Source organism: Macaca mulatta, chromosome 16 (genome assembly GCF_049350105.2).
Source record: "Macaca mulatta isolate MMU2019108-1 chromosome 16, T2T-MMU8v2.0, whole genome shotgun sequence".
Lineage (NCBI taxonomy): Eukaryota > Metazoa > Chordata > Mammalia > Primates > Cercopithecidae > Macaca > Macaca mulatta.
In genome coordinates, this window is record NC_133421.1 from 78778212 (window position 1) to 78804890 (window position 26679).

Genomic DNA, 26679 nt, shown 5'->3' on the forward strand with positions numbered 1-26679 from the left:
ACATTTTCATGATAAAGTTGAATTTATTCTAGGAATCCAAAATTGGGTCAACATTTGAAAATCAATCAATGTAATTCAACATAAAACAGATTAAATAGGAAAATAATGTGATCAATATAATAGACACAGAAAAAACCATTTGATAAAATATGATATCTATTCCTAATAAAGAAAATATCTTCACAAACTAAGAAGATGAATCTTCCTTAAGCTGATGAATTTCATGCACCAAGACCAACAATAAGCATCATATTTAATGGCACAACGTTGAAAGCTTTTATTCTGCCTGCATTTCTATTCATTATTGTACTAGAGGTCTGGACCTGTGCAGGAAAGTAGGAAAAAGAAATAAAAAGCATAAGGATTGCGATGGGAAAAATATAAGCCATCATTATTTGAAGACAGCATGATTATATATAATTCCAGTATAAAACTCAGAAAAAATATTGGGTTTAATAAGAGAATATAACAAGAATGCTGGATATAACACCAACGTACAGAAATCAGTTGCATCTCTCTACATTAACAACAAATGTTCAAAAATAGGAATTTAAACATAGATGCTATTTATAATAGCATGAAAAATATCAAAAGCGTCGGAACGAATCAAATAAAAACGTGTAAGACCTCTACAGTGAAAACTAAAACAGGCCAGGTGCATGGATCACACCTGTAATCCCAGCACTTTGGTAGACTGAGTTGGGAGGATCGCTTTTTTGAACCCAGGAGGTTGAGATTAGCCTGAGAGACACAGTGAGACCAACTGTCTACAAAAATAAAAAATGAGCCAGGTGCGCTGGTGTATGGCTATAGTCCTAGCTACTTGCGAGGCTGAGAAGGGAAGATCACTTAAGCCCAGGAGGTTGAGGCTGCAGTGAGCTGTGTTTGTACACTCCAGCCTGGGTGACGGCAAGATCCTGTCTCAAAATAAAAATAAAAATAAGATAATTATTAACGAAAATTGAAGATCACTTAAATGAATGCAAAGATATATTATGTTCATGGCTGAAAAAAAGATGACAATTTTCTTCAAACTGATCAAAAAATTCAACTGCATCACACTCTTAATAGCTTTGCATGGGCATCTAAGTGTGTGATTATGTAACTTGATAAGCTAATTCTAGAATTTACATCATTGCAAAGAAATTAGAATAGACAAGGCTCTCTTGAAAAAGAGATTAAAGAGGTAAAACTGTTACTGCCAGATAACAAGACATATGATAAAGCAAAACAATTAAGACAATGTGGCCACAGTGCAAGGATAGGCATTTTGGCCAATACATGATTGGTTGAGTTATAATAAAAGAAAGATTGCAATTCATTCAGGGAAAGGATAGTCTAGTTGATAAATTGAACTGGAGAAATTGGATATTTGTGTAGCAAAATTAATATTGTCTCTACCTATACACACACAAAAGTTATATTGAAATGGATTTTATATCTTAACGTAAAAGCTGAACCAGTCAATATTCTAGATAAACAGCCAGAAAATATATTTGTAAACTTGGTGTAGGCAATGATTCCTTAAATTGATTTTAAAAAATCATTCTACATAAAATAGAAACTTGAAAAATTGGACTTTATCAAAATTATGTATCTCTGTTCATCACAGGTACCATTAAGAGAGGAAAAATGCTAGCAACAAAAAACGGAAAAATGTCGGATGTTCAACATGTATAAGGAATCCTTAAAAAGCAATCAGGAGAAGATAGAAAACTCAGAGGAAAAATGGGTCAAAGACCTGGATAGGTAGTGTAGAAAAAAGAAAATTCATAATCCACTAAGCATATACAAAAGCATTCAACGTCATCAATAATCGGGAAAATGCAAATTAACACTACAATGATATATCATTGCATAACCATCAGAATGACTAAAATGTGAAAGATTGACAATACTAAATCCCAGTGAAGTGTTAGAAAAACTGGAATTCTGAAACACTGTTGATGTAAAACTAAATTGATGCAACCACTTTGGAAAAATATTTGGTGGTAGCTACTAAGATTAGTATTTGTATACTCTCAGCCCCACTATTCTGTTTGTTATATTAACATAATGAACAGAATGGAATGTCCATATTCAGTAGGAAATGTGTACTAGAATGTTTGTAGCAGCTTTATTAAAAATGCTCAAAAACTAAAAATCATCATAATCTATCGATAAGAAAATTGATAATATATTAACACAATAGGATGCTACATAACACTACACTATAGCTACACAAAAACTATGCTGCCACCTAAAAACGTTACGTTGAATGAAAAAAGAGAGATTTTCAAAAATACACTTTGTGCAACATCACTCCTATGAAGTTTAAAATATGCAAAACCAAAAATTTTATTTAGGAACACATACTTAGGTGGTAATGAAAAGCAAAGAAGTGAATATCATAAAATTTTTACCTTTACGAAGGAGTGTTCTGAGGGGTTTGTGATTGGTGGTGACATTCTATTCCTTGATCTAGTTCATGGCTACTTCGATTTACTTTTTAATTATCTGTTAAACTATACTTGTGTTTGGAAAGTTTTTCATATTCATAGTTTATACAATAAAAATAGGTTTATATAAAAATTTTAATAAACTAGCAGATATTTTCATTATGTTAAATGAATAGTAATAAAAGTAAATATTTGTATATAGGAATACAACCTAGAAGAAAATACTTCAAAATAAAAATATATCTGAGAGGTGAAATCTGGAGGATTTTTTAAATTTAAGTTTCTTTGTGAGGTGACTTTTTTTCTACAATGTAATAATAACATTTTAAAGTTTAACTTTAGAAAAATTGCTTAGAATAAAAGTTCTTAGTTTGAGTAGTGCTGATCTTTCAGGGTATGAAGTTATCTACTTCTTTTGACATTTCAGTAATAAACCAATTAACTAGGCTCTTACCTGAGTCATTCCAGCAGTAAAGGCAAAAGGGCTACAAATACTCAAAATCCACCCCAGAGATGAAGGAAGTTGTTCATAAAATACAGTGAACCCCAGACATCCCCAAAAGAGGGTAAGGAGAAACACAACCAAATTGGTGAGGACAGCTTTCTTTAACAACACACTCATCAGGAACACCAAAGCTACCTGCAGGAGAGAGAAGACGTTCAACTGCTATAAAATATATTTAACTCACTGAGAATCATTGGCAGCCCAATCAAATAAGGATTTTTATGTCATGACAAATATTTATCAGTGAGAAAGTGGTGAAAATATTAAGGTATAATGAGTCTGTTCTTTCCTCAACTTCTTTTGAAAGAGGATCCTCATTTGTCCTACTCAAATGCAGGGCTTTTGTTGCTGAGGAAAGGGTGGGAGGAAAGCTGGAATAAGAGCTGAGGACAGGGTAGAAATGCAGACTTGGGTCTAAATTAATGTAATGAAGCTAAATTAATGTAAGAAGGAGCATCTACATACTTTCTGCAGAAAACATCCTGGTGGGTGGAAATTAGAGGACCTTGTTCAGAGAAGGGAGACGGGAGCGAAATGAGAAGTGCATATGAGACAGAGTATTAGAGGGAGAAGAGATATTGTGATCAGCTATCATGTGATGGGCACCCTTAAGGGAAAAAAAAATGGGGTCCACCCCTAAAAAACAACCTCAATACATACAGAAAAGCCTTTGATATTTTATAGTCAGCATCATTTTTTCTTTTTGATACATCATTTCATTAGTTCAGACCTTCATGCAAAAGGCAGGTCAAATTTTATTTGGATTACATAATTTTTTCACTCCATAGAAACTATCTCGAGTACACACAAGGACACACACATGCACACACAATGGACATGAAAGTAGTGATTGCAATAACCTACTAGGGCATTAATATTAGCTACATATAGCGAAGATCTAAAGCAGAGAAAGTGGTAATAAATGTATGAACTTACCAAAGATAAGCCATATAAGAAAAAGAGTATAAATATGACCATGAAGCCAGTCATGACTATAATTTCGGTGAATGTTATGACAATTGTAATGAATATGGAAATAATAAAGATGAAGCCAGCATAGATTAAACCCCAGGAGAGCCTAAATAAAGACAAAAAGTTATATAAATTATATTAACTTATTTACAAAATAGTTAATATACACAAAAGCATCTAAAGAACAATGTATGACTACCCTTGTACCTTCTAGATTAATAACTATACTGTAAATCCTACAGCAGAAGCTCATTGCATATCCTTTTTCAATCGCAATTCTCCTTCTTTATAAGTGCCATTCATTTTCATTGCCTTTACCACATATGCACACAGAGATGATAATATACTGAACACTGCTACAGGCACCAACCAATAAAAAAGGATGCCAAGGCTAGGCACGGTGGCTCACGCTTGTAATCCCAGCACTTTGGGAGGCCAAGGCAGGTGGATCATTTGAGGTCAAGAGTTCCAGACTAGCCTGATCAACATGGTGAAACCCGCCTCTACTAAAAATACAAAAAAATGTAGCTGGGTGTGGTGGTGCATGCCTGTAGTACCAGCTACTCAGGAAGCTGAGGCAGGAGAATTGCTTGAACCTTGGAAGCCGAGGTTTCAGTGAGCCGAGATCACACCACTGCACTTCAGCCTGGGTGACAGAGTGACTCCATCTCAAAAAAAAAAAAAAAAAAAAGACAAAATTAATTAAGCTACTTGTAAGCACAGCTGGGCCATTGTGCCTTGTTTGTACCTACATGTTAGGCAACAGCTCTGTGTGCGTGTGTTGTATATAAATAGTATGACTATTGTATTAAATAGTATCAACAATATCATATGTATGTATTCTTCTGCAAGCTGTCTTTATCAATCAGCATTAACAATATTATACATTGCTGTATAATATTTCATTATGAGAATATGACCCAAAATTCTGCTGCCCATGGAAATTTAGGTTGTTTCCATTTTTTTTTATTACAATGCCAAGAACATTCTCGTACTTGTCTTTTTTGAGAAAAATGTACAAGAGTGTTTCAAAGCATTTTGTACCTTCAGCTTTGTTAGATATTGCCATACCATCCTAATTGTAGAATTGTAAGCAACTTAAAAGCCTCTGATCAATCAAGTACCTCTAAAAACACTGGGGCAGTTGATCATTTGACTATCCATGAGAATCTCAGCAGGCAGCACCTCCAGTCTCTTTCATAGTAGAAAATTGAAATTTCACAACTCTACTAAGCCCATTCTATTCTCTCTATTCCTACTTATGATTTCTTCACTTAAATTTGTATAAAGTATGCTGCACCCTTAAATATTTGCATGATTTTGCCTTAGAGGTGCTAGTGTTGATATTTTTATGAAGTGATTATTAAGAAAGAGTATTCAATCTTAGATCTAATAAGACTATAGCGTGTTTTAGACCAAGTGTCTCATTTTACAAATGAGGAAACTGCAATCCCTATTATTAGTTAAGGGATTTATCTAAGGTCACAAAATAAATTGGTAACAAAGTTCATGAAGACGTAGGCCTTATCTCTGTCAAGAGACCTTTCCTCTACTTAACATTGACTAATAAAACAAGAATTCAGTAGCTGAAGCATATAGCACAAGTATTAAAATCAGGACTTTGCATCAACATGTCCCAATAGAACATGTTTACACTGGATTTACTGGTTATTTGACTTCTCTTTAAATTTCATGCCATTACAATGATTAAGCCTGTGTTAGAAACATCAGCATTTTTAAAAAACATATCACATTCTGTAAAGCCCACTTCCTGAATCCAGAAGGGAACTACTTTAGGTAGGAATTGAAAAACCACAGGATATGAAAATTACAAATGAAAGAAATTACCTAGAAATTGCCACTACTTAGAAAAAGGAACCACTTGCAGGGGTGGAGTGGAATAATAAGTTATAAAAACCATCTTGCTAAAAACAAAGCAATTCAGGCATTATACTTAAAGAATAAATACTGATTACATTTCACATTTATTACATTAGTAAAAAGAACTTGTCATAAAGTTTATTTCCACTAGATACCCTGCACTTAGTAGAAACATTTCAGAATCTTTTTTCTTCTTAGTTTTAAGGATGCATATACGAATTTATTTCGCTAAGTTTTTAGGTCGCATACATACTAAGAATCACTTATCCTGAGAATGAATTCACACCCAAATGTCCCATACCTTTCTGACTTTAATATAGAGTTGCTCATGCCTCCCTGGTCTCAGGTGACTGCAGGGACACTGTCCCATAGGACATGCCCTGGACAGAAAGCGGGTCCCTTTTACAGAAGTTCCCTCCTGACTCCATGGGAGGCTCTATGTACATTATTTTGTATTTCCCGAAGTTCCACTGCAAAAACTTCTCCTTCTCTCTTTTTTATTTGAAGACACAGGTTCCTCTTTTTCTATCTTACAATTTATGTATATTAGAATTAAGATTCTCTCCATTAATAAAATATATTTTATAGAAAATTAAAAATTTACTGGACCATAGTTTCATTTCAGGTAACACGTGGCTCACAAGGAATTGTTCAATTCATAATTTCTCATCCATTCCAGGTAGTTCCAAAACTGTAAAGAGTATTTGCTTCATACAGGGAGTAGATAGAAAAAAATCTCCCAGGATTTAATGTAACAAATGTTATATTTCTTTTGGGGTAAAATTAATAAATTATTTTTCCTTTTTTACTTTCTCTAGGCAGACAGTATGAATTTTGTCACTGATAGTATTGCAAAAGCCTTTTGGAAGCTTGGAGCTTGTATGATTTGCATTCCTATCTGCTAATCTTACTTACTGATTATTTGCTAGGTCCTTCTTTTTTCTTTTCTTTTTTTTTTTTTTTTTTTTGAGATGGAGTCTCACTCTGTCGCCCAGGCTGGAGTGCAGTGGCGTGATCTCAGCTCACTGCAACCTCTGCCTCCTAGGTTCCAGCAATTCTCCTGCCTCAGCCTCCCAGCCTCCTTCAGCCTCCTAGCTGGGATTACCGGCACATGCCACCACACCCAGCTTAGTTTTGTAGTTTTAGTAGAGATGGGGTTTCACCATGTCAGTCATGCTGGTCTCGAACTCCTGACCTTAGGTGATCCGCCTGCCTGGGCCTCCCAAAGTGCTAGGATTACAGGTGTGAGCCAGTGTGCCTGGCCTATTTGCTAGGTCTTTATTTCTACTCCTAATTATTTGTCTTTATTATAATACAAATACATATCTATCTACCTACATACATACATGAGTGTGTGTGTACATATATATGTGTATGTATGTGTACACCTGCTCATGTATATATACATACGTAATGTATGTAAATATGTACATAAAACACATATATAGGTGTACACACATTCATTATTTCAAAGTCACTAAATTATATGTGGATTGGGGCAAGATATAAATATCAATATATAAAGCAAATGCCCTTACTAAGGCCTTCTTACATGCCAGCCTTTGTGTTGTATGTCCTAGGTATATTGTGTGAGCTCTCTCATTTAATTCCAACATATAGTATTTACTTGCTTCAAAAAAATCTATGCCTTGTGGTCAAACCCCTGTACACAAGTCAACTTTTATAGGATTATAGGATTATACTCTCTTCAACATGAGAAAATCTGGAGAAATCTACTGTTAACTGTAAGGAGACCAGGCGAGCAAACAAGTTGCATTCAGGGCACTTGGGTTGGAGTCTCAGCTCCAGCACTTACCCTTCATCTCACATTGGGCAATTCTCTTATTCTCTTTGAACTTCATTTTCCTTGCTTATAAAACGAATGACAGTTCCTCTATGTCAGGGTTGGCTTAAGACATTCATGGCACAGAAAAAGTGCTCAGCACATTATAAGCACTATTTTGCATGGCAAAATTCAACAGACTAAATAAAAAACTCAGAACAAAAGAAAAAGTAGCCAATGCATCAAGTTTAAACCATGATGCTCTGCAACAATAACACTTTTTCACTGCTTCTTAATTTTTCTGTTTATTAACTTGTGCTACTTGAATTAGTCACTCACCAGAATGCTGAATCTTGGAGACCCATCACTTTCATCAAATTCTTAGACTTTTTTCTCTCTTTTGTTACATTGAGCGATATAAAATATACAAGTGGGGAGAAATGAAGCAAGAAGAAGAAAATAAATATCTCATTGTGAAGAAGATTTTTACTTATGAAAGGTAACGTCTTCATAGTTATAGCAGTAACTGACATCAACTCCTCCATCACAGGGTGATTGGTTGTGATCTAAAGTAGAGTTTAAACAAACATAATTATTATTTAAAAGATAGAAACTGGTGAACTATGAGTAAGCTCTGTGTATTTTACTAATGTCAGTTCTCCAATTTTTCTTACTATATTGTAGTTATGCAAGATGTTCCCAGTAAAGGCAACTGGATGAAGGCTACATGCACTTCCCTGTACATTGTATTTGCAGCCTCCTGTGACTCTACAACCACTTCAAAATTAGTTTTAAAACCAGTAACATTGGCTTTAAAGTTTTCAAATACATATGCAATGTGTTCCTTGGTCTGAATACCTACTTCATTATATAACCACAGGAAAATCTGATTATGTATCATTGCTATGGTTTGAAAGTGGCCCCTCCTAAATTCTTGTTGAAACTTAATTCCCATTGTGATGGTATTAGGAGGGAGGGCCTTTGGGGTAGTGGTTGGGTCATGAGGGTGGAGCCCTCATGAATGGATTAGTGCCTTGTAAAAGGCTAGAGGGAACTAGCTGAGGCATTTTGTTTTGCTCTCCGTTCTTCCATCATGTGAGGACACTTAGTGCTATCTATGAGGAATGGACCTTCACCAGTCTTTCAGCCTGCCAACACCTTGATCTTGCACTTCTCAGCCTCCAGAAATAAATTTCTGTTCTTTACAAACTACCCAGTCTCAAGTATTTTATTGTAGCAGTACAAACGGACTAAGACAATTATCTTTCATCAAAATCTTAAGGTCTCTGGAAGTAATTGACATTAATTAGTAGAATTTTTCAATCAAGCACTTACTTCTATAATGGCAGTATTAATAGCTGTTTGTAAAGCCACAAATCCTCTATTCCAGTATTTGGTCAATTTACATGGAAACTCACCATATCCATCCCAGCAATGAGCTGTAAGCACAAAGAAAAGCACAGCCAACATTATGGGATGAGGGCAGTTGGAGAATATGAAACAAGTATTGGAAAGAAAACAATCTAGAGGAGACTCTACCAGTAAACTTTTTTGGTGGTGGTGTTTTGTTTTCGTTTTTGTTTTTGTTTTTGAGATGAAGTCTCACTCTGTTGCCCAGGCTGGAGTGCAGTGGTGTGATCTCAGCTCACTGCAAACTCCACCTCCTGGGTTCATGTGATTCTCCTACCTCAGCCTAACGAGTAGCTGGGAATATAGGCACAGGCCACATTGCTAGCTAATTTTTGTATTTTTAGTAGAGACAGGGTTTCACCATGTTGGCCAGGCTTGTCTCCAACTCCCGACCTCAGGTGATCCACGCATCTCGGCCTCTCAAAGTGCTGGGATTACAGGCATAAGCCATTATGCCTGGCTCACCAGTAGACTGTTAACCACACAGAAAAAGGAAGAAAATACATGAAAGCTTTTAATAAGGCAATTTTATTCTTGCAGACCACAGCCTGCTTAGAAAGTCTTAGAAAATAAAAAGGAGATGAAAGCAAACACTCTGCTCCAGCCATAATGGACTCCTTGTTTCTTGACATTCTCCAGAGCCTCTCGTCAATCTATTCTCCAGGCTATATCTGGAGTGCTCCCCTAATCTTGGAAACCAAATTACATTTTTGCCCTGATTAAAGTGACTCAGTGGCTATTCCTTGCCTAGATTTACAAGATGCCACAGGAGGTAGCACTTGAATGACTTCAGCTTCACTCTCCCATTACATTCCTTTTCATGTTCCTTGTTCAGCTATACTGCTCTTCTTCCAGATATAGGAACAGATGTCCTTTCTCACCTCAGGGCCTTTACAATTACCTTTCTTCTATCTGAAACACAATGCTTCTAGCACCTCACACCTGCTATTCATTCTGGTCTCCCTTTAAACATCATTTCCCCAGGTAAGATTTCTCTAATCCCACTATTAGGAACCCCTGGCCTGAGTGCCCATGAAACATTTTTTCTTGTACTTGTTCAATGTCTGTCTTTGCTGCTAAACTGGAATCTCACCTGAGGCTGGGGCCTGTCAGTCTTGGTTACTCATGTGCCCTTTGACACATGCATGTGCGTGCTCAAAACATACATATTGGGTGACTCTACAATTTTTGCAGTCATCCTGTAGCAGGAACATACGATTGACCTTGAAATAAGTTCAGTAATGGAATGGGCTTTCTTTATTTTCTCATGTGTCATTGAAAGCATCTCTGTTGCCCACCCTCACCTGTTCTTTATGCAGAAAACACAAAAAATGCCATAATATATTTGATATGGAAAGTCACCTGAGAAATCTTCTTCTTTCCAAAGTGGAATGTTATATCCCTGGAAAAATGTTAACTTATAAGAGAAAGTTTCATTAAAGATTATTCCCATAGCATATGGAAAGTTTTCCAGAAGTATTTCATTCATGTATGTTTTATTTGGTGCCCCAATGACACTTGTTCCTGTGAATTACAAGGTAAAAATAGACAGAAAATTGTAACAGAGTTTTGCCACAACATAATGTGATATTCAGCTGTTTCCCCATATAATTTCATTAGACTTAAAATCATTTTCCATTTAAATCAAACTTGAACCCAAATGCGAGGGGGGAAATTTTCTTTTAATGGTTTAGATTCTACAATCAGAAGACATGCATAAGAATTACATGTTTTCTTTTCATAATGACAAGTATCAGGGCAAGTTTTAAGTACATAAAAAAACATTGTGCCAGATTAAGTATGCATAAGAGAATCGGAGTACAAAAACAGAAGTAATTGTTGTAGTTACTATACAGTCAGGGATTCCTTATTTCAGATTTACTGAAGCAAAGACAATTTACATGACCTTTGCCTTCTGCAGAAAACAAGATTTTTAAAAAGTGACTCTACTTTCAACAGCTAGGAATTTCACTTGTCAGGAATGGAGGATTAAAGAGTAAATAGCCAAACTGAACCCAATTTGCCCATGAATAAAATATGCATTTTGCTTATTTTGGTTACATCATAATGATCTCATTCAGAATAAAGACTTTTAAAGATGTTTACTGATTGTACTACATTCAGAACAGAATAATCATCAGATTATTCATTTCTACTTTTCAAAGTTATGAAATTATTGTTCAATAACCATGACCTATTTTATTTATTTAGACGTTTTTCTCCTGAGATACAAATCTTAATCATTGTATGACATGTTAAAAACACACACAATTTTCAATGACTATATTCCTTCTAGATACTATCCTGCAAATCTAAAAGTATAAATCTGGGTTTAGTTATATTCCAATAGAAATATAGACCCCCCTAAACTGGACTCCCATCAAGCTGAAAATATTTCAAAGACTAATTGTTGTGGGAGAAAGCAATAACCTAACCAGATTTGTATGCTATTTTAATACTTAAGTTATTAGCATAACATATGGCTGTAACTTCAAATTAATGTGTAGACAACTTATCAATAGTATATAAACTTCTATCAGTAATTCTTTTTTTGCCATGAGTACACCTACCTTTCAAAAGAGGAGCAAGTGCTGTTTTATTCATTATCTGCTGGGTTAAATTAGATATTGGTGTATACACAACCTTTAAAGAAGAGCTATTAAATTTATCTACCCTTCCCAGATTCTGAGGAGCCATTCCAGGAAACTGGACATTTCTCATGGAACTGGAAAACAGAGCAATACACAGTCCTAGAAGTATTGAGAGTCCCCACTCCTGTAATGCACAAAAAAAGAAAAATAAGGAATTAAGGTTACGTTCACTTCAAGATCTCAGTCAATACCAAATACTGTTGAAAACAAATTCCAGTTGTGCTATACAGTTATGTTCTCTCTGCTCTCCAAGCCTCTGAGCATGGAGAATCAAATGAAAGATAAATACTAAGACAGTAGCCACATTTATCATTCTCTAATACTAGAACAAAACTTTTGCACTAAATCATGAATTCCTGCAGAAGCCCTCATAGAAACTAATGGAGTGAATAACAGGATAATAATCTCTATATGCATGGACAGCTGACTATAGAATTTATAAGACATGGAGTATCCTAGATAGAGTTTATGTTGGCAAATAGCAGTATTTTTGCCAGTTGTCATATCCTTGTATTGTAAACTAAAGAACGTGAAAAGGAACTGGCTGGTGGAGGCTACTAATATTGCTGTTCACCAGTGTCAATCATCATTACCTCTTTGGCACCATGCTAGACTACATTCTCAGCCTACTGAAATTAAGTGGAACCAAATGATTTCCTGGCCCACCGGATGTGGGCAAAAGTGATATGTACCACTTCCAGGTCTGGTTCATGGACATATACAAATTTCTATATTCTCACTGTCTTGGTCCCACTGTTTCCTGATGTTCTGACTGAATGCAGAGGATCCTCTAGAGGTCTTCAAGGTCCAGGATGGTGGCGGAGGCCCTGGATGAAGCCTAGGTGCCTGAATGATTGTGTAGAGAAGATTTCTTCACCCACCCAACCTACTTTACTTCCACTCTCAACTTTCATTAGACCATGAGGAGTTAAAAATAAACATTTGCTGTGTTAAGCCACCGAGATTTAGGCTAGTCATCTATGATTAGCCCACCTGCTTGATGCAAACTGACTATCAGTGGTGTTAGTTGATCATAATTCTTAAAAACAATCTTTGTGTAGAAAATTCATGTCCTTGAAAATAAATCCACAGAATTAAAATGTCTCCATTTCTCCTGGCAACATTTTTTTTGTACTTCTTGGCTATAAGTGTATGACATTTGGTAGTAGCTCTAGCAGTTGCTATAATTTATCATATAATTAAATGTTCACTTAATCTCTTTTTATATGAGTAATTATCTTAGTCTTTAATTATGTTATTCTTCAGAGACTGTGGTGAGTCTCTCAATTCAACAAACGTAACTAGAGAGAACTGTAAAATCAATAAATCCCATTTGCTAGTCAAGAGAGAACATAAGAGAATCAATAGGTATCGAAACACTGTAAGAGTGCTAACTGTGGAAAGAGACAAATTCTTAAACATACCAATAAGCTCTCTCTTTTCATCCTCCATTTCTTAAGAAAATTCTTGCACAGAAGTGCTTTAGTTTGCTGATACACACTTTTCTGTTTCATATTCATTTAGGCTATTCACTGAAGGAGAAAGTAATCATGGCGGAATACAACCTAGAAAAAAATAAGTGTAATAAGGGAAACCTTGATCATACTGTTGAGGAAAATATTTACTACCTTTAAAAAGTGTAAAAATAAATTTAAAATACTATTTCAATAATTTATGACTGTAAAATTTCACCTCAAATATTTCACCTTAAGCTTTTTAGGGGAGTGGGTGATGGTGGGAAGGCAGAGTGATTATTATCACAACTTTGCAATAAATTGGAGAACTGAAATGGAAAAGCTGTAATTCAAGTTCAGAACCTATAAGATAATTTCACATTTTTGGCGTTGTATAAGAGAACTTTAAGTACATGAATAGAGTAATTAAATTAATTTCATCCTGTTAATAGCAATATCTTGTTCTTTACATTTAAACAGAAATCTCAGAGATAATCAAATTAACATCAAAAGTCTGATTACTTAAATTTGTCTGAATAATAAATTAACACTAGATACAACCTCAATAAAGTGTTTTCTTGTAACTTTACTTTCAGATGGAATCAACTTTTATCAAAAGAGTTAGGTTGTAAACCATAATCCAGTCTCAAACTACTTGAAACTTGGTTCTGAGATACAGGAAGAATAAAGCAATTTCTCTCAATTTTCTGAATTCAGAAGTCCCTGAATAACTCAGGAAACTACAAAATTAGTTTTAAAAGAAACAAAAAGAAATCATATGGGAAAGTAATTTTGTCCAAAGGTTTGCAAATAAAGAAACACAAACAATTTGTTTTAGTTTCTGTAACCTCAAAATGAAATTCTTTCATATTTTTACATCAAAATATTCAGATAATTCTCTAGCACAGAAGCAAATGTTTTCCATTTTTCTATGTCTTAATGTTACAATCTACACAATACAAAGTGGTTGGGAAGAAGCAGAAAAATTTAGTCTTAGGTCTTTAACATAAAACACGTAAGAATTGGGAAACATCTGAAAAACAGATTGATTTTAGCAGTGTCCACCCACATATTTGGCATAGCACAACAAAATAGAACTTTACTTACTGTCAGGAAAATAATAAAAAGCACTCGAGAAACACTGTCAAACCCAGTTCTCTGTTTGTCTAGGTAACGATTACAACTTCTTTATTGCTGCTTCTTCATTTTTTCTTTAAATGGGTGCCTACTCCAGCAGCTCTTACACAGCCTGGTTTCTGGAAAAGGGGTGTAGCCAGACCAAGCTGTACATGATGAACTTGTTTTGTTTTCTGTGTCTCTTTCTCCCTAAGCCAATTATTCTGCAAGGAAATGACTGTTCCGTGGTTGGTTGGGAATAAAAAAAACTCTGTGTTTGTTCACTTAGCCTTTCAACTACAGGGATAAGGGAGAAAATGGTAAACGAGGAAAATGGAACTAGTTCTTCAGAAATGATGAGACCAAGATGGAGGCAGGAACAATAAAGAGTAAAAACAATAATCAAACAAAGCAGTTAAATTTGTATGAGAAATCTGTATCTATTTTCTTTTCACTACTGATGAATAAACACAACTACCAGTTAGTTGTATATTTAACTAATTCAGACTAAGTTAGCAGAATACTCTGGAGCTCATTTTTTTTCCGAATAAAGCTAAGCAATCCATAGTATGCTTTGGAGAAACTCCTAGGATAGACAAATGAAGACTTTTCCACAAATTTATTTCTCCCACCCTCTTCACAGTGGATGAAGGATTTCATAATACACATGAACAAAATAAGCCACTGGTTTGCCAAGGTCTACAAAACATATAAAAAGATTCAGATAAATTTTTGTGCATGAAGACTATAACAAACTGAAACGTGTTCAATTCATATAGCATAGTTTGTCTCCCTCTGCTCTGCAAAGAGTTGCAAACTTTTCTTGACCTGCCACAGTGAATGACAAAGCAGGAAACCAAAGTCCATGAATTGGGAAATCTCAAATATTTGACATGGCTCCCAATCCACAGATGTTAATGATCATAAAGCTGAGAAACTTTCTGGAGCAAAGCAGATAATTTAAACAACAACAACAACAACTACAGCTATGATACTATTATGTGTATACGTGTGTGTGTGTGTGTGTGTGTGTGTGTGTGTATAATTTCTCTCCTTGGCAATTACTTCTGTGTTTAAAAATAGTCAACAGTGACATGCTACTTCTTTTACATTGAAAACTGGCACAAACACTGCTAATATAGGTGTTCTAAAGTTCTCATGGGGTGTGGGAAGGGAGGTCATAAACACTCTTAACATTTGGTATTAGGAATACAACAAAACTCAAAGTTACTTTTAAACCACCTGTATTACAGTTAAGGTTTTTATGAACGTTTTTGTTGTTATCATTGTTTTAGACCCTTTATACTTTATTTTAGGAATCATTTTCATTCTACCATTCTTATAATTGTATTAAAATTCACAGCTACAATATCAATGATAATTATTTAGATCAAATATATTTATTAGTTTCATTTCTTACCATTGTTTCTTGTGTATGCTTTCTCTTCCTTTTTCTTGACCTGTTTCCTCTTATTTATTTTCATTTTGGGAGGCCATTCTCCTTATGTAATGTAACAATTTCCCCACAAATAGTGACCTAATATATACTCAAGTGCCCAGCCTCCAGCTAGAAGGGCATGGAAATGGTGGATAACATAGATCCCCAAATTGAATTTCCAATATATAGTCAAATTCAAAAAAGGAAGAAAAAAGATGAAGAATGTAAACAACAATGGAAGAAACAAACAAACAAACAAAGACAGAAAGACAGGTTTCCAGGTGTTAAAACTGAGAAGGAATTTAAAGTTTCCCTAAAGTTGTGAGTGGCATTTCAGATACTCCAGCAGTTGAAGGATATATTGGACTGAAAATCAAACCTCAGGTGTTTTAATGACCCTCTGTCCTGAACTTGGTCCTTGAAACGTTGGTAAGCTGGAGTTCATATTCCTGGGAATCCAGAGGGTTTATAGGACTGTCCAGTGCTAAAAACAGACTAGGAAAATTTCACCTACAACTTCAGGGAAGAGTAAAGCTGTATTCTCTGCCCAATTTCTGTAAGACAGACAGACAGACAGACAGACAGATAGATAGATAGATAGAAGATAGATAGTAGATAGATAGACAGACAGATAATTGCCCATAGAAAATGAAACCCCAAAGTATGTAGAGCATGTATCAGGTACAAGAGACAGGAGAAGAATCTGAATTTATTCTCCCAGCATAATAACATGTCCAGAGATGTATTATAGGCGTTAGTGTATACACTCTGGAGCCGAACTTGTGTTCAAATTCTGACTCTGCCATGTACTAGCTGTGTGACCTTGCACAATCCATTTAACTCTTACCCCCTCAGGTTTTTCTACCCCCAAAAAGTGGAAAAACAACAGTATTAATATATATATATATATATGGTTATTATAGGGGTTAAATTCATCTATGTAAGTACATAGAACAATGAGGGAAAATTGTAAAAGCTCAAAAAATGTTATGTGCTGCTACTTCCCCTTCTCCTCCCTCCTTCTCCTCCTCTTACTATCCTGGAGTGTCACAGAGAAAACACAAAAAATTCCATAAAGATACATCCAAATTTCAGAACACAAAGCAACAGAGGTAAAATAAATATTCCTCCCACTAGATAAAGTCATAATCAAGAGTCTACCATGAAAACAAATCAGTAGGACAAACAAATGAGACTATTAGAAAACTCAAGAACTAAGGAAGAAATTATTGTGAGCTAAGCAAGCTCTCTCAAATGTGACTAATACAAAATTCTAAGTAGTAGTATTTTTAAGATCTTCCCTTTTTTTTTTTTTTTATAATTATGTGTGTTTCTTTGGGAACTTTGCTGATTGTTGCACTTGGATTTAATCATTCCATAGTCTTAAATTTTCTCATCTGGCCAATGATTTTTTCCCATTAATGACCCATATTAAAGAAGACTAGATTCATCAGAGTGGTGGTTGGACTCTGCTGGCAATTAATTAGGTCAGTAATTGTTTTCTTTTCTTTTCTTTTCTTTTTTCTTTTCTTTTCTTTTCTTTCTTTCCTTCCTTCCTTTTCTTCTTTTTCCTTTTTTTTTTTTTTTTCTGACAAGCTAACCCCTTTTTTTCCTTCCCCTTCATTTCTCTCTGTAAGACAGACACAAGATTCACCAGAAACAAGAGTCCTCTTCACTTCAGTTACTGCCACAGCCTGGAGATGGTGTTGGCTGTGTAGCTAGGGTTCTTGGTAAGACTTTTTTCTTTCTGGGTGACCCCCTCCGCTGGTTACAAGTGAAAAAAACACAACAACAAAATGAAACCACATGGTAGAATGATCATGAGGCTGAGCATTTTCTTCCTTGACTAAACTCTCTGTTCTGTTCAGTGATATAACAAGCTTTCCCTTAGCTGGATCATGATTTCATAAGTCCCCTAGCAAGGTCGAATAACGTAATATGGGCTTTCAAATTTCTCTTCACTTTCCACCTTTCCCAATCTAATCACAGATGTGCTAGCTCCTGGCATCTTTCTTTCGTCTAGCAAATAATTATTTGGGATGCTAACAATATTATAATAAAAGCCTGGGACCGTTCTTGGTTCCATGTTAGCTGTATATTTCTGCCCTCTTTTTTTGTTTATGGAAATGGGCACTTCACTTGGCATTACTGCCAACAGTCTCTAATTCCTTCCTTTCTGGGTAAAATTCTGGACTGCTAGGGATGGAAAGGATTGGTACAACTCCACACAATGACCCAGACATTCTAGGAATATATTTGAAGTGATTATATAGATAATTGCTGTAATGGTTAATACAGAGTGTCAACTTGATTGGATTAAAAGACACGAAGTACTGATCCTGGGTGTGTCTGTAAGGTTGTTGCCAAAGGAGATTAACACTTGAGTCAGTGGTCTGGGAAGGGCAGACCCACTCTTAATCTGGGTAGGCACCATCTAATCAGCTGCCAGCTCGGCCAGAATAAAAAGCAGGCAGAAAAACATAAAAAGGCTAGACTGGCTTAGCCTCACAGCCTACATCTTTCTCCTGTGCTGGATGCTTCCTGCCCTCAAATATGGAACTCCAAGTTTCTTCAGCTTTGGGACTCAGACTGGCTTCCTTGCTCCTCAGCTTGAAGACAGCCTATTGTGGGACCTTGTGATTGTATGAGTTAATACTACTAAATAAACTCATATACATATATACACATATATATATGGAATTATATATATATGGAATAATGTTGCATGTATATGTTTGGCAGGGTTCTCTAGAGGGACAGAACTTCTGCAGCATTGTTTCTAACAGGAAAACTGAGAAACAATCTGTATATCTTTCAATTTATTCTTAACTAAAAAGTTTTGGTACATCCAAACACTGAAATACTAGATACGCACTGCAAAAAAAAAAAAAAAAAAAAAAAACTGACTTAAACTGACATAGGTATACAATAAACTAGGAAAGTGTGATGTTCATAGTATGATGTTAAGTATTTATATAATAGTAGATATAATATTATCCTGTGTGTATATGATAGAAAAACGTATTAGCTAAGAAAGAGTATTTTCCAGTTTAGATTGTATAAACACTATAATTTTTATGGCAAAACATATAAGAATTTAAAAATTTTTATTTTTTAAAATTAAATGAATTATCCACTTTGACAATTTTTAAGTGTACAATTCAGTGACATTAATTGCATTCACAAAATTGTGCAACCATCGCCACTGTCTAGTTCTCAAATTGTTTGTCAACCCAAACAGGAATTCTGTAACCATTAAGTGATAACTCCCACTCTCTCCTCCCCCGAGCCACTAGTAATCTTTAATTTCTGTCTGCCTCAGGGAATGTGCCTAATCTATAAATAGATATTCCATATGAGTGTAAGCATACAATATTTTTCCTTCTGTGTCTGATTTATTTCAAGCAAATTTTGTTTTATTATATCTTTGCCACAATAAAAAAAATTAAATGGATTGAGACACTAAGACTTTATGGGCAAAAAATGTATATTCATTTTATTTGCAACAGGTTTTTTTTTTTTAATTTTTTTTTTTTTTTTTACCCAACACAATCCTGCTAAATTTTCTGATTCATTTGCTTCTGTATTCATCCAATCAATGTTTCTTATTGCTCTGCTGCAAACGCTGCTTGTTGGAAGCATGTGAAAGTCAGCAACCGCATGTCAGCTCTGCTTTCACCAGGCCTATCTTCTTACCGCCACTTCTGACTTTAGGGTGGTTTCTGTGGCAGTGGTCCTCCTGTCGCTTTGGAACAAGACACATTTTCCACTGAAGTTATTGCTTGCCTTACGTCCTATCTTCCTAGGTGTTTCACAGGACACTTTTAGGCTGACTCTTTCAGTTGGGATTCTGAAACCACAGGTTGTACAAGAAGCGTGGTGCCAACATCTACATCTGGTGAGGCCTCACACTGCTTCGACTTGTCAGAGGTGAAGTGGGGCCAGCATGTGCAAAGATCACATGGTGAGAGAGACAGAGAGAGGGAGAAGGAGATGCCGGGCTCTTTTTAACTACCAGTTCCCCTGAGAACTAACAGAGTGAGAACTCACTCATAATTGCAAGGACAGCACCAAGCAATTCATGAGGGATACATTCTCCTATGACCCAAACACCTCCCACTAGGCCCCCACCTCCAACACTGGGAATCAAATTTCAACAAGAGATTCAGAGGGTCAAATACCCAAACGACAACAGATGGATAATAACTTTTTCTACAGGTCAGAGAATAATATGAATCTTACAGAAGAGAGAGAACCATCAGTTGATATCTGAACCACTTACCTTAAGACTGTAGTAAACAAAACATAAGAAAAGTCCATCAAAGTTTTATTTCTAAGAAGTAAATTTGCATATAACCCAAACTTAATAACTCTGGTATTACATCACTACAGCTCTAACATTAATGCAGCAATTATATAACACAAAAGTGTTATAATGACATGGGAAATGTTCGTGAACTGTGAGGTGAAAAGATACAGAAAATGACTATGCCTACTGATATTACCTTTGAAAAAGGACTCATAAAAAATACATTGAATATAAGTTGGCTAAATAAAATATTAACTGTGGTACTTTCTTACAGATTATGGTTATCTTCTTCCATATAATTTCAATATGTACTAAAATTCACATGTATTTATTTTATAATCAGAATATGTCATTTTAATGTTATGTTGTGCCATTTCATCAGATCTTCTTATAGTCAATGTCACATTAATTAGAATCTGAGTAACTAATGTTTAAAAATAGCTAATACATTTGAAGTTCAGGCTAAAAAAACTCATATTTTTATTTGTAAAATGTGCTCAGTGTTAGCTTTATTGATGATAACCAAAAACCAACCTAATATTACATGATTTTTAAATTATTTTTAAGCCCAAAATAGACCACGTTGGAGAGGAATAACATGTCTGATTTTGTTAATTTTTTCTACTGCTTTTCCCTATATTTCCTTGTTTCCTTCATCCTAAAACTTTTAAAAATGAAAACTTCAATCATTACTGAATGTTTAAACTATTGAATATTTTCTTTTGTTAACTGAAGTAAAAGGAAACATTCTTGTAGAATTATGGAAACTAACAATGTAGTGAGACCTAAAATGAATGTTAGGAGGTTCTTCGTTTTAAGGGTCTTCCTGTGGGAGAAGTTTCCATTGAACTGTTGTATCAATTTTATCATCAACATTTCCCATCTCCTGCTCTTTACAGAGTTCTAAGAATACCTAAGTAAGAGAAAATAAAAAAGATACAAAAAAGTCAGGGTGTTTCTGAAAGACTGATTTACACAGAGGTTATCTGGATGGTGCTCACTTGTTCAATGAAAACCCACCTGCTCCAAGGTAGCCTGAGAGAAGCTGTATTCCTCCAGGTTGAAGGTCTGTTTCACTGCATTTAAAGAGACTGACATTAGTGGCTTATATATTTTTCACCAAGTGTTTGTAAAGTCATACAACAGAGACAATAACTTCAAATAGTTTAGATACTGTAAGATACAGGCCAAATAATTACATTTCCTTGAAGGATAAATTAAACAAGAGTGCTGATATGGCTAATAAAAGATAGCCATGCATGAACATATTCAGTTTCCTATAAACTCTCTCTAAAAAGCTCCTTGTGTCCTATTTTAGTATTATCCTTTTGATTCTTTACATGTATGCTTTGGACTCCAAATCAGCTGTCGAGAATAACTTATTCTATATTTATAAATCTATAGAGAAGTCTACTCCATGCTGGCTCCCTTTTAACAAACCCCACATTTGTACATTCTGCATCAATAGCCATAAATATGCAGTGTCTCTGGAACTAGTTCAGAAGCCCCGCCTCAATTGTGACTTGTTACACCTCACCCTTCTGTGTTTTCTTTTGCTGACCTTCACTCAGTCCTCCAATTGTTACCCCTGTACATTTGCTCCTGGGACCTTGGCTTTTAGAAACATAGAGACCCCAAAAGCTCCTCTTGGTATTCTTTGGGACAACATTCTCATAATTATCCTTCAATTCTATGCACTGTTGTCATGGTAAGAAACAGCCCTGGTACCCCAATTCAATCCTGCAGGATGGAGTAACCTGACTGACTTGTGGCTGGGCTTCCTGGTCAGCACAGGAAGAATCAGGTGGAGCAAACCCACATCTAGGACCACCACTTCACTTCCTTTGAGACTGTTATGACTATCCTGGTAGGGATTTTTCAAGTTTTGATTGACTATTTAATTGTTCTACTTGAAATTACATAGTCTATATTTGACATAAAAATAATGCAAACAATACACAAAGTCTTATTTATATATATCCAAACTTACCTGCCTCTAATTTGAAAAAGGCCCGAGACAGAGGGTGGACATCCTCCACAGGTAACTTATATGCCATAAAAGAGGAATATCTGTCAGGAAGAAGAGTGAGATTGATCACTGAGTTCCAGTGTGATAACACTGGGGAGGAATTAACAGGCAAAGTAAAATAATTTTTCAAAGTGTTCTTTAAATAAAAATGTCTCACTTGATACAGCATGAATCGATGTGAAATAACATATTCAACCATAAAAAATGTTATAACAACAAACATCTAGTTGCTTCTAATTTTATGTTGAAGATAAATTCTGAGAAATGGCTTTGATCAAGAATCTTTCCCACTCAGCCTGCACTTTCTTATTGTGCTATATTTCTTACTCTCAAAAAGCAACCTTTCTAGAACATTTGTGTTACTTTCCCTTCTCTCATAGGAGAGATTGAGATTTAATTTTCAATCTCTCCTATAAGAATTAAAATATGTTGAACCCTCTCCTGCTAAAAAAAAATTCTTTCTTGACCTTCAGACCCCCTTTCATGTGCACAATCCAATAAACACTCTTCAATCCTCATTCTGCAGATTTCTCAAAAGCATTATATAAAATTGTACACACCCTCCTTAAAACAAACCTACTCTTTCTCTCTTAGCTTCTGAGACAACCACACTTATTATTTTCCTTCTAATTCTCTAGGTCTGCACTGCTTAATAGAATAGCTATTAACTCCATGTGGCTATTTACATTTAAAGTAATTAAAATAAATAAAATTGAAAATTCAACTCCTCATTCACACTAGCCACATCTGAAGTACTCAGTAGCTACATATGTGTATTGACTACCATCCTGGACAGCACAGATAGGACATTTTCATTATTCCAAAAATTCTACTGGCCAGTGCTGTTCTAGATAATCCTCAGTATTTGTTGGTATGGTTGCGGTGGTACTGTCCACACAGGAGGATTTATTTTCTTCCTCAATCCCATCTCAAAGCTGAGAGCTCCTGGGGTTCATCCTAGACCCTCTTGACTTCCTATCTCTCTTGTTGGCCTCAACATTCTCCTAGTTTAGTGGTCTTCTATATGGTTAAAAAATCCCCCACTTTGTTTGTTGCCAGGCTGGATCTCAATGACCTCTTCCTCCTCTTGTGAGCCACAGGTCTACATCTCTGTATTTTGTCATCTCCACTTGAATATCCCTTTACACATCAACTATATGAGCTTTTGTTTCATCCTTCACATTTGTAGAATTCATTCTTGACCTAAGTTCTTTAAACGAGCTGTTTCCTGGAAACAGTGTCTGTTACTCCCACTTTTCAGCTGACCGAACCCTGCTCAGTCTTAAAGCCCTACTTCAATGTCATATCCTCATTTATTTGTATCTTCATTTGCTTAATATCCTCAGCTCCAAAAGAGAAGAACCTTGTCTATTTTGTTGACTATTCAATACATAGCCTGCAGCAGATAATAGGTGTTCAATAAATATAATAAATATTATAAAAATAAATGAATAGAAATGGTATACAAGAAAATTCTGTTCATCTTTCAATTAAATTCAGCCTTATTCTGCTATTCACAAAGATTTGATTATCATTACTTGTAACCCATGGCTGACCACATACAACTTTAAAAGAAACATTGGGAGGATCAACTGATTTATAACTGAATAATATAGGATAGAGTCAATCCTTCTCAAGCATGGAAGTCTGTGTTATGGAACTTTCGATGTGATTTATATTCAACAAAATCCTGTAGGTGAAAGCATTGTTTTCATTGTTTATTTTTTAAAAATTATTTAAAAGTTGATAGTTTAATTTGTCTGAACTTTGTTCTTAATCTCCAAGCCATTCCACCATTTACACACATACATATGAATGCACACACACACACACAACATTCACCTTTTCTGAGGTCTACAACACTCACTAAAAATAACTGTTTAGTTTTTGTAATGCATCCTAGCAATCCTCAAACAGCTCGTTATGTAATGAATAAGTCCACTCTGCCTTTCTCTTCCTGTTTAGACTAGCACAAAACTAATTGATGCTAATACTGGAAAACACTCATACTTGTCACTCAAACCAAAAACATCTTTTACCTTTCCTGCCGAGCAGCCTGTGGGAAAAGCTTCAAAATCTCTGTGTGGAGAGCTTTCACCTGAGTAGGTTCTTTCATTTTTATTTCTAGCAAATAATCTTTACCAAACTTGTTTTTCAGATGTTGAATGGAACCAATACACCTAGTTCAGGGGAAATAAAGAAAAAATACTTGTCTCTTAATTTATTCCTTGGTTCTCACTGTAGAGGAAGGTGTTTAATTATAGGTTAGGGAGCTGTAGAGCATCAGCTGTTCATAGCAAACTGAAACTCTCTCTATAAGAACATGTTAGTCTCATGCTGGCTCAGGACAGGCACCCACCTTAGCGTTCCTGAAACCATGATGGCCACACGGTCACACACAGCCTCAGCCTCCGACATGTAATGGGTGGTCAAGAGGGCGCCCCTCTCCTTGTTTTTAACGGTAGCCTGAAGTATCTGCCTAAAGATAAAGTAAGGGATTGTTTACATTTAGAAAGTAATTTGGGAAAATAGATAAATAGAAAAAAGCAGGAAATCTAAAGAGAAGATGTTATGTTTGGATGCAAGAAGCCTGTGCAAAATGGTGAAACCCCATCTCCACAAAAAATTTAAAAATAAGCCAGGCATGGTGGCACATGCCTGTGGTCCCAGCTACTTGAGAGGCTGCGATGAGTGGATCGCTTAAGCCCAGAAGGTTGAGGCTGCAGTGAGCTGTGATCACACCACTGCATTCCAGCCTGGGAGATGGAGCAAGACTCTGTGTCAAGTAATACAATAAAATAACAAATAAATAAATAAATAGATAGATAAATAAGGCTACGAGAGAAAATCCTTGCCATAGAGAAAAAGAACAAAAATTGTGCTACATTACCTAATGATAGTACCATATTAATAGGCTTCATAAAAAGAAGAGTATTGGTAAAATAATGCACTATTGGAGAAGAAAAGTAGAAAAGTTGGAGTAAAAAATAGAGAAACATCACACTATGTGACTTTCAATAATTGAAAAATGAAATGGAAAAATAAAAAGATAGGGGGAAGAGGAATAAGAGAAGAAAAATCCAAACAAACATAATCAAGAGTCTATTTGGGTCTTAAAATATCTATTTTTTCCTTCCTGGAGGAATTTTGAATGCTGTATTAGGTTTCACTGAATTACAAAATAGAAGATGTGCCTGTCAAAGGTTAATGGAGCAAAATGTAACAAAGAAACATACAAAAAATAAAATAAAAACCTAGATGTATTCTATTGACTCTGACACTTAATATTCGCTCTCCTTACCACATTTGCTGCTGCCCCTCGGGGTCCATCCCAGTAAACGGCTCGTCTAGAAGCACCACTGATGGGTTCCCCAGGATGCTCAGCACAAAGCACAGCTGCAATGGGAGGAACAGCCCATGGGCACCCAGCCAAGGGTGCACAGAGCAACGCCGAGCCCGGCCCATACCTTTCTCTTTATTCCCTCTGATAGAGTTTTCACGGGAACCTTAAGTTGCTCCTGGAGCTTGAGAGCTTCCACCAATCTGACAAAAAACAGTGTGATTATACATGAAGTATATGGCAAATGGACCTATCCAAAACAACTATAGGAAACTCTAAGCACTGTTATTCTAGATAGTAAATTTAAGCTTCCTTAACATTTTCATACATGCTAAATCTTATGATTTGGTTCTTATGCAGGTAGTTCGATCATTTTATTTGCATGAAAATTTAAAGACACTGTTTATAATTTCCTTTTTATATACAATGAAGAAATGACATATTTTTCCCTTCCTCCAGCTACAGATTGTGAGACTTCTCTCTGTACCGTGAAATACTAAGAGCAGCATCTTCTTTGCCCAGTCCTTTCACGGCTGCATACAACTCCAGGTGCTCTTTCATTGTAAGCTTGGGCCACAGTGAGTTCTCCTGAGGGCAGTACCCCAAGAACTTGAGACTGTTGTCATGCTGTTGCCTTACCGATGTTCTGCTGTCTTGTAACACCACCTACAGAAGACAATGAATGTCAGATCCACCTTTGGTTTTTGCTCCAATCCCCTTTCTACTAAAGGAGATAGAAGTGGCCATTAAGCTACAATATTTTTTGAATATGCAAGAGAAATTTTATAAATTATTTCACCTATTTTTTTAAAAGATATTTGATTTACTGATAGGAATAATAGAAGGATGTCATCAATATTTAAAATAAAATTTCCTTCACATATCACATACCACTCCTGCACATGGCTTTGTATATCCAGTTATCATTTTGATGGAAGTACTTTTACCAGCTCCATTGTGTCCTAGTAATCCCAAAACTTCACCTGGAAGAAAGAGTCACCATCAATATTTGAATTTTCTCTTCTTTTTTATTTTTTAAAGGGTTTTTTTTTTTTTTTTTTTTTTTTTAAGACAAAGTCTGGCTCTGTCGCCCAGGCTGGGAGCGCAGTGGTGCGATCTCGGCTCACTGCAACCTCCGCCTCCCGGGTTCACACCATTCTCCTGCCTCAGCCTCTCGAATAGCTGTGATCCAGTAGTCCGCCACCACACCCGGCTAATTTTTTGTATTTTTAGTAGAAAGGGGGTTTCACCGTCTTAGCCAGGATGGTCTCGATCTCCTGATCTTGTGATCTACCCGCCTCGGCCTCCCAAAGTGCAGGGATTACAGGCGTGAGCCACCGCGTCCGGCCAGTA

At 35.7% G+C, this 26679-nt stretch overlaps 2 protein-coding genes across 3 annotated transcripts in view; both read right to left on the reverse strand.

The window, feature by feature from the left end:
- Positions 1-14532, reverse strand: part of ABCA6 (ATP binding cassette subfamily A member 6) — a 61547-nt gene extending 47015 nt beyond the window's left edge. Inside the window, exons 1-9 of one of the 2 annotated variants that reach the window (XM_077972604.1) lie at positions 14202-14366; positions 13065-13205; positions 11560-11764; positions 10352-10513; positions 8915-9018; positions 7919-8145; positions 4512-4583; positions 3880-4021; positions 2893-3078 (exon numbers count right to left, since the gene is read on the reverse strand). In XM_077972604.1, coding sequence (XP_077828730.1) covers positions 2893-3078; positions 3880-3933 — 240 coding nt within the window. In that variant the 5' untranslated portion in view covers positions 3934-4021; positions 4512-4583; positions 7919-8145; ... (3 more) ...; positions 13065-13205; positions 14202-14366. Of the gene's footprint in view, positions 1-2892; positions 3079-3879; positions 4022-4511; positions 4584-7918; positions 8146-8914; positions 9019-10351; positions 10514-11559; positions 11765-13064; positions 13206-14201 lie in introns of both variants that reach the window. The other variant, XM_015120202.3, reaches the window with a different exon arrangement.
- A 5426-nt stretch (positions 14533-19958) lies between these two features.
- The window catches only part of ABCA10 (ATP binding cassette subfamily A member 10), a 79932-nt gene continuing 73211 nt past the window's right edge, over positions 19959-26679 (reverse strand). Inside the window, 9 exon segments of the mRNA XM_077972605.1 lie at positions 19959-20870; positions 20978-21033; positions 21948-22027; positions 24026-24166; positions 24346-24465; positions 25288-25382; positions 25454-25529; positions 25814-25992; positions 26218-26309. Of these exon segments, the coding sequence (XP_077828731.1) occupies positions 20772-20870; positions 20978-21033; positions 21948-22027; positions 24026-24166; positions 24346-24465; positions 25288-25382; positions 25454-25529; positions 25814-25992; positions 26218-26309 (938 nt within the window). The 3' untranslated portion in view covers positions 19959-20771.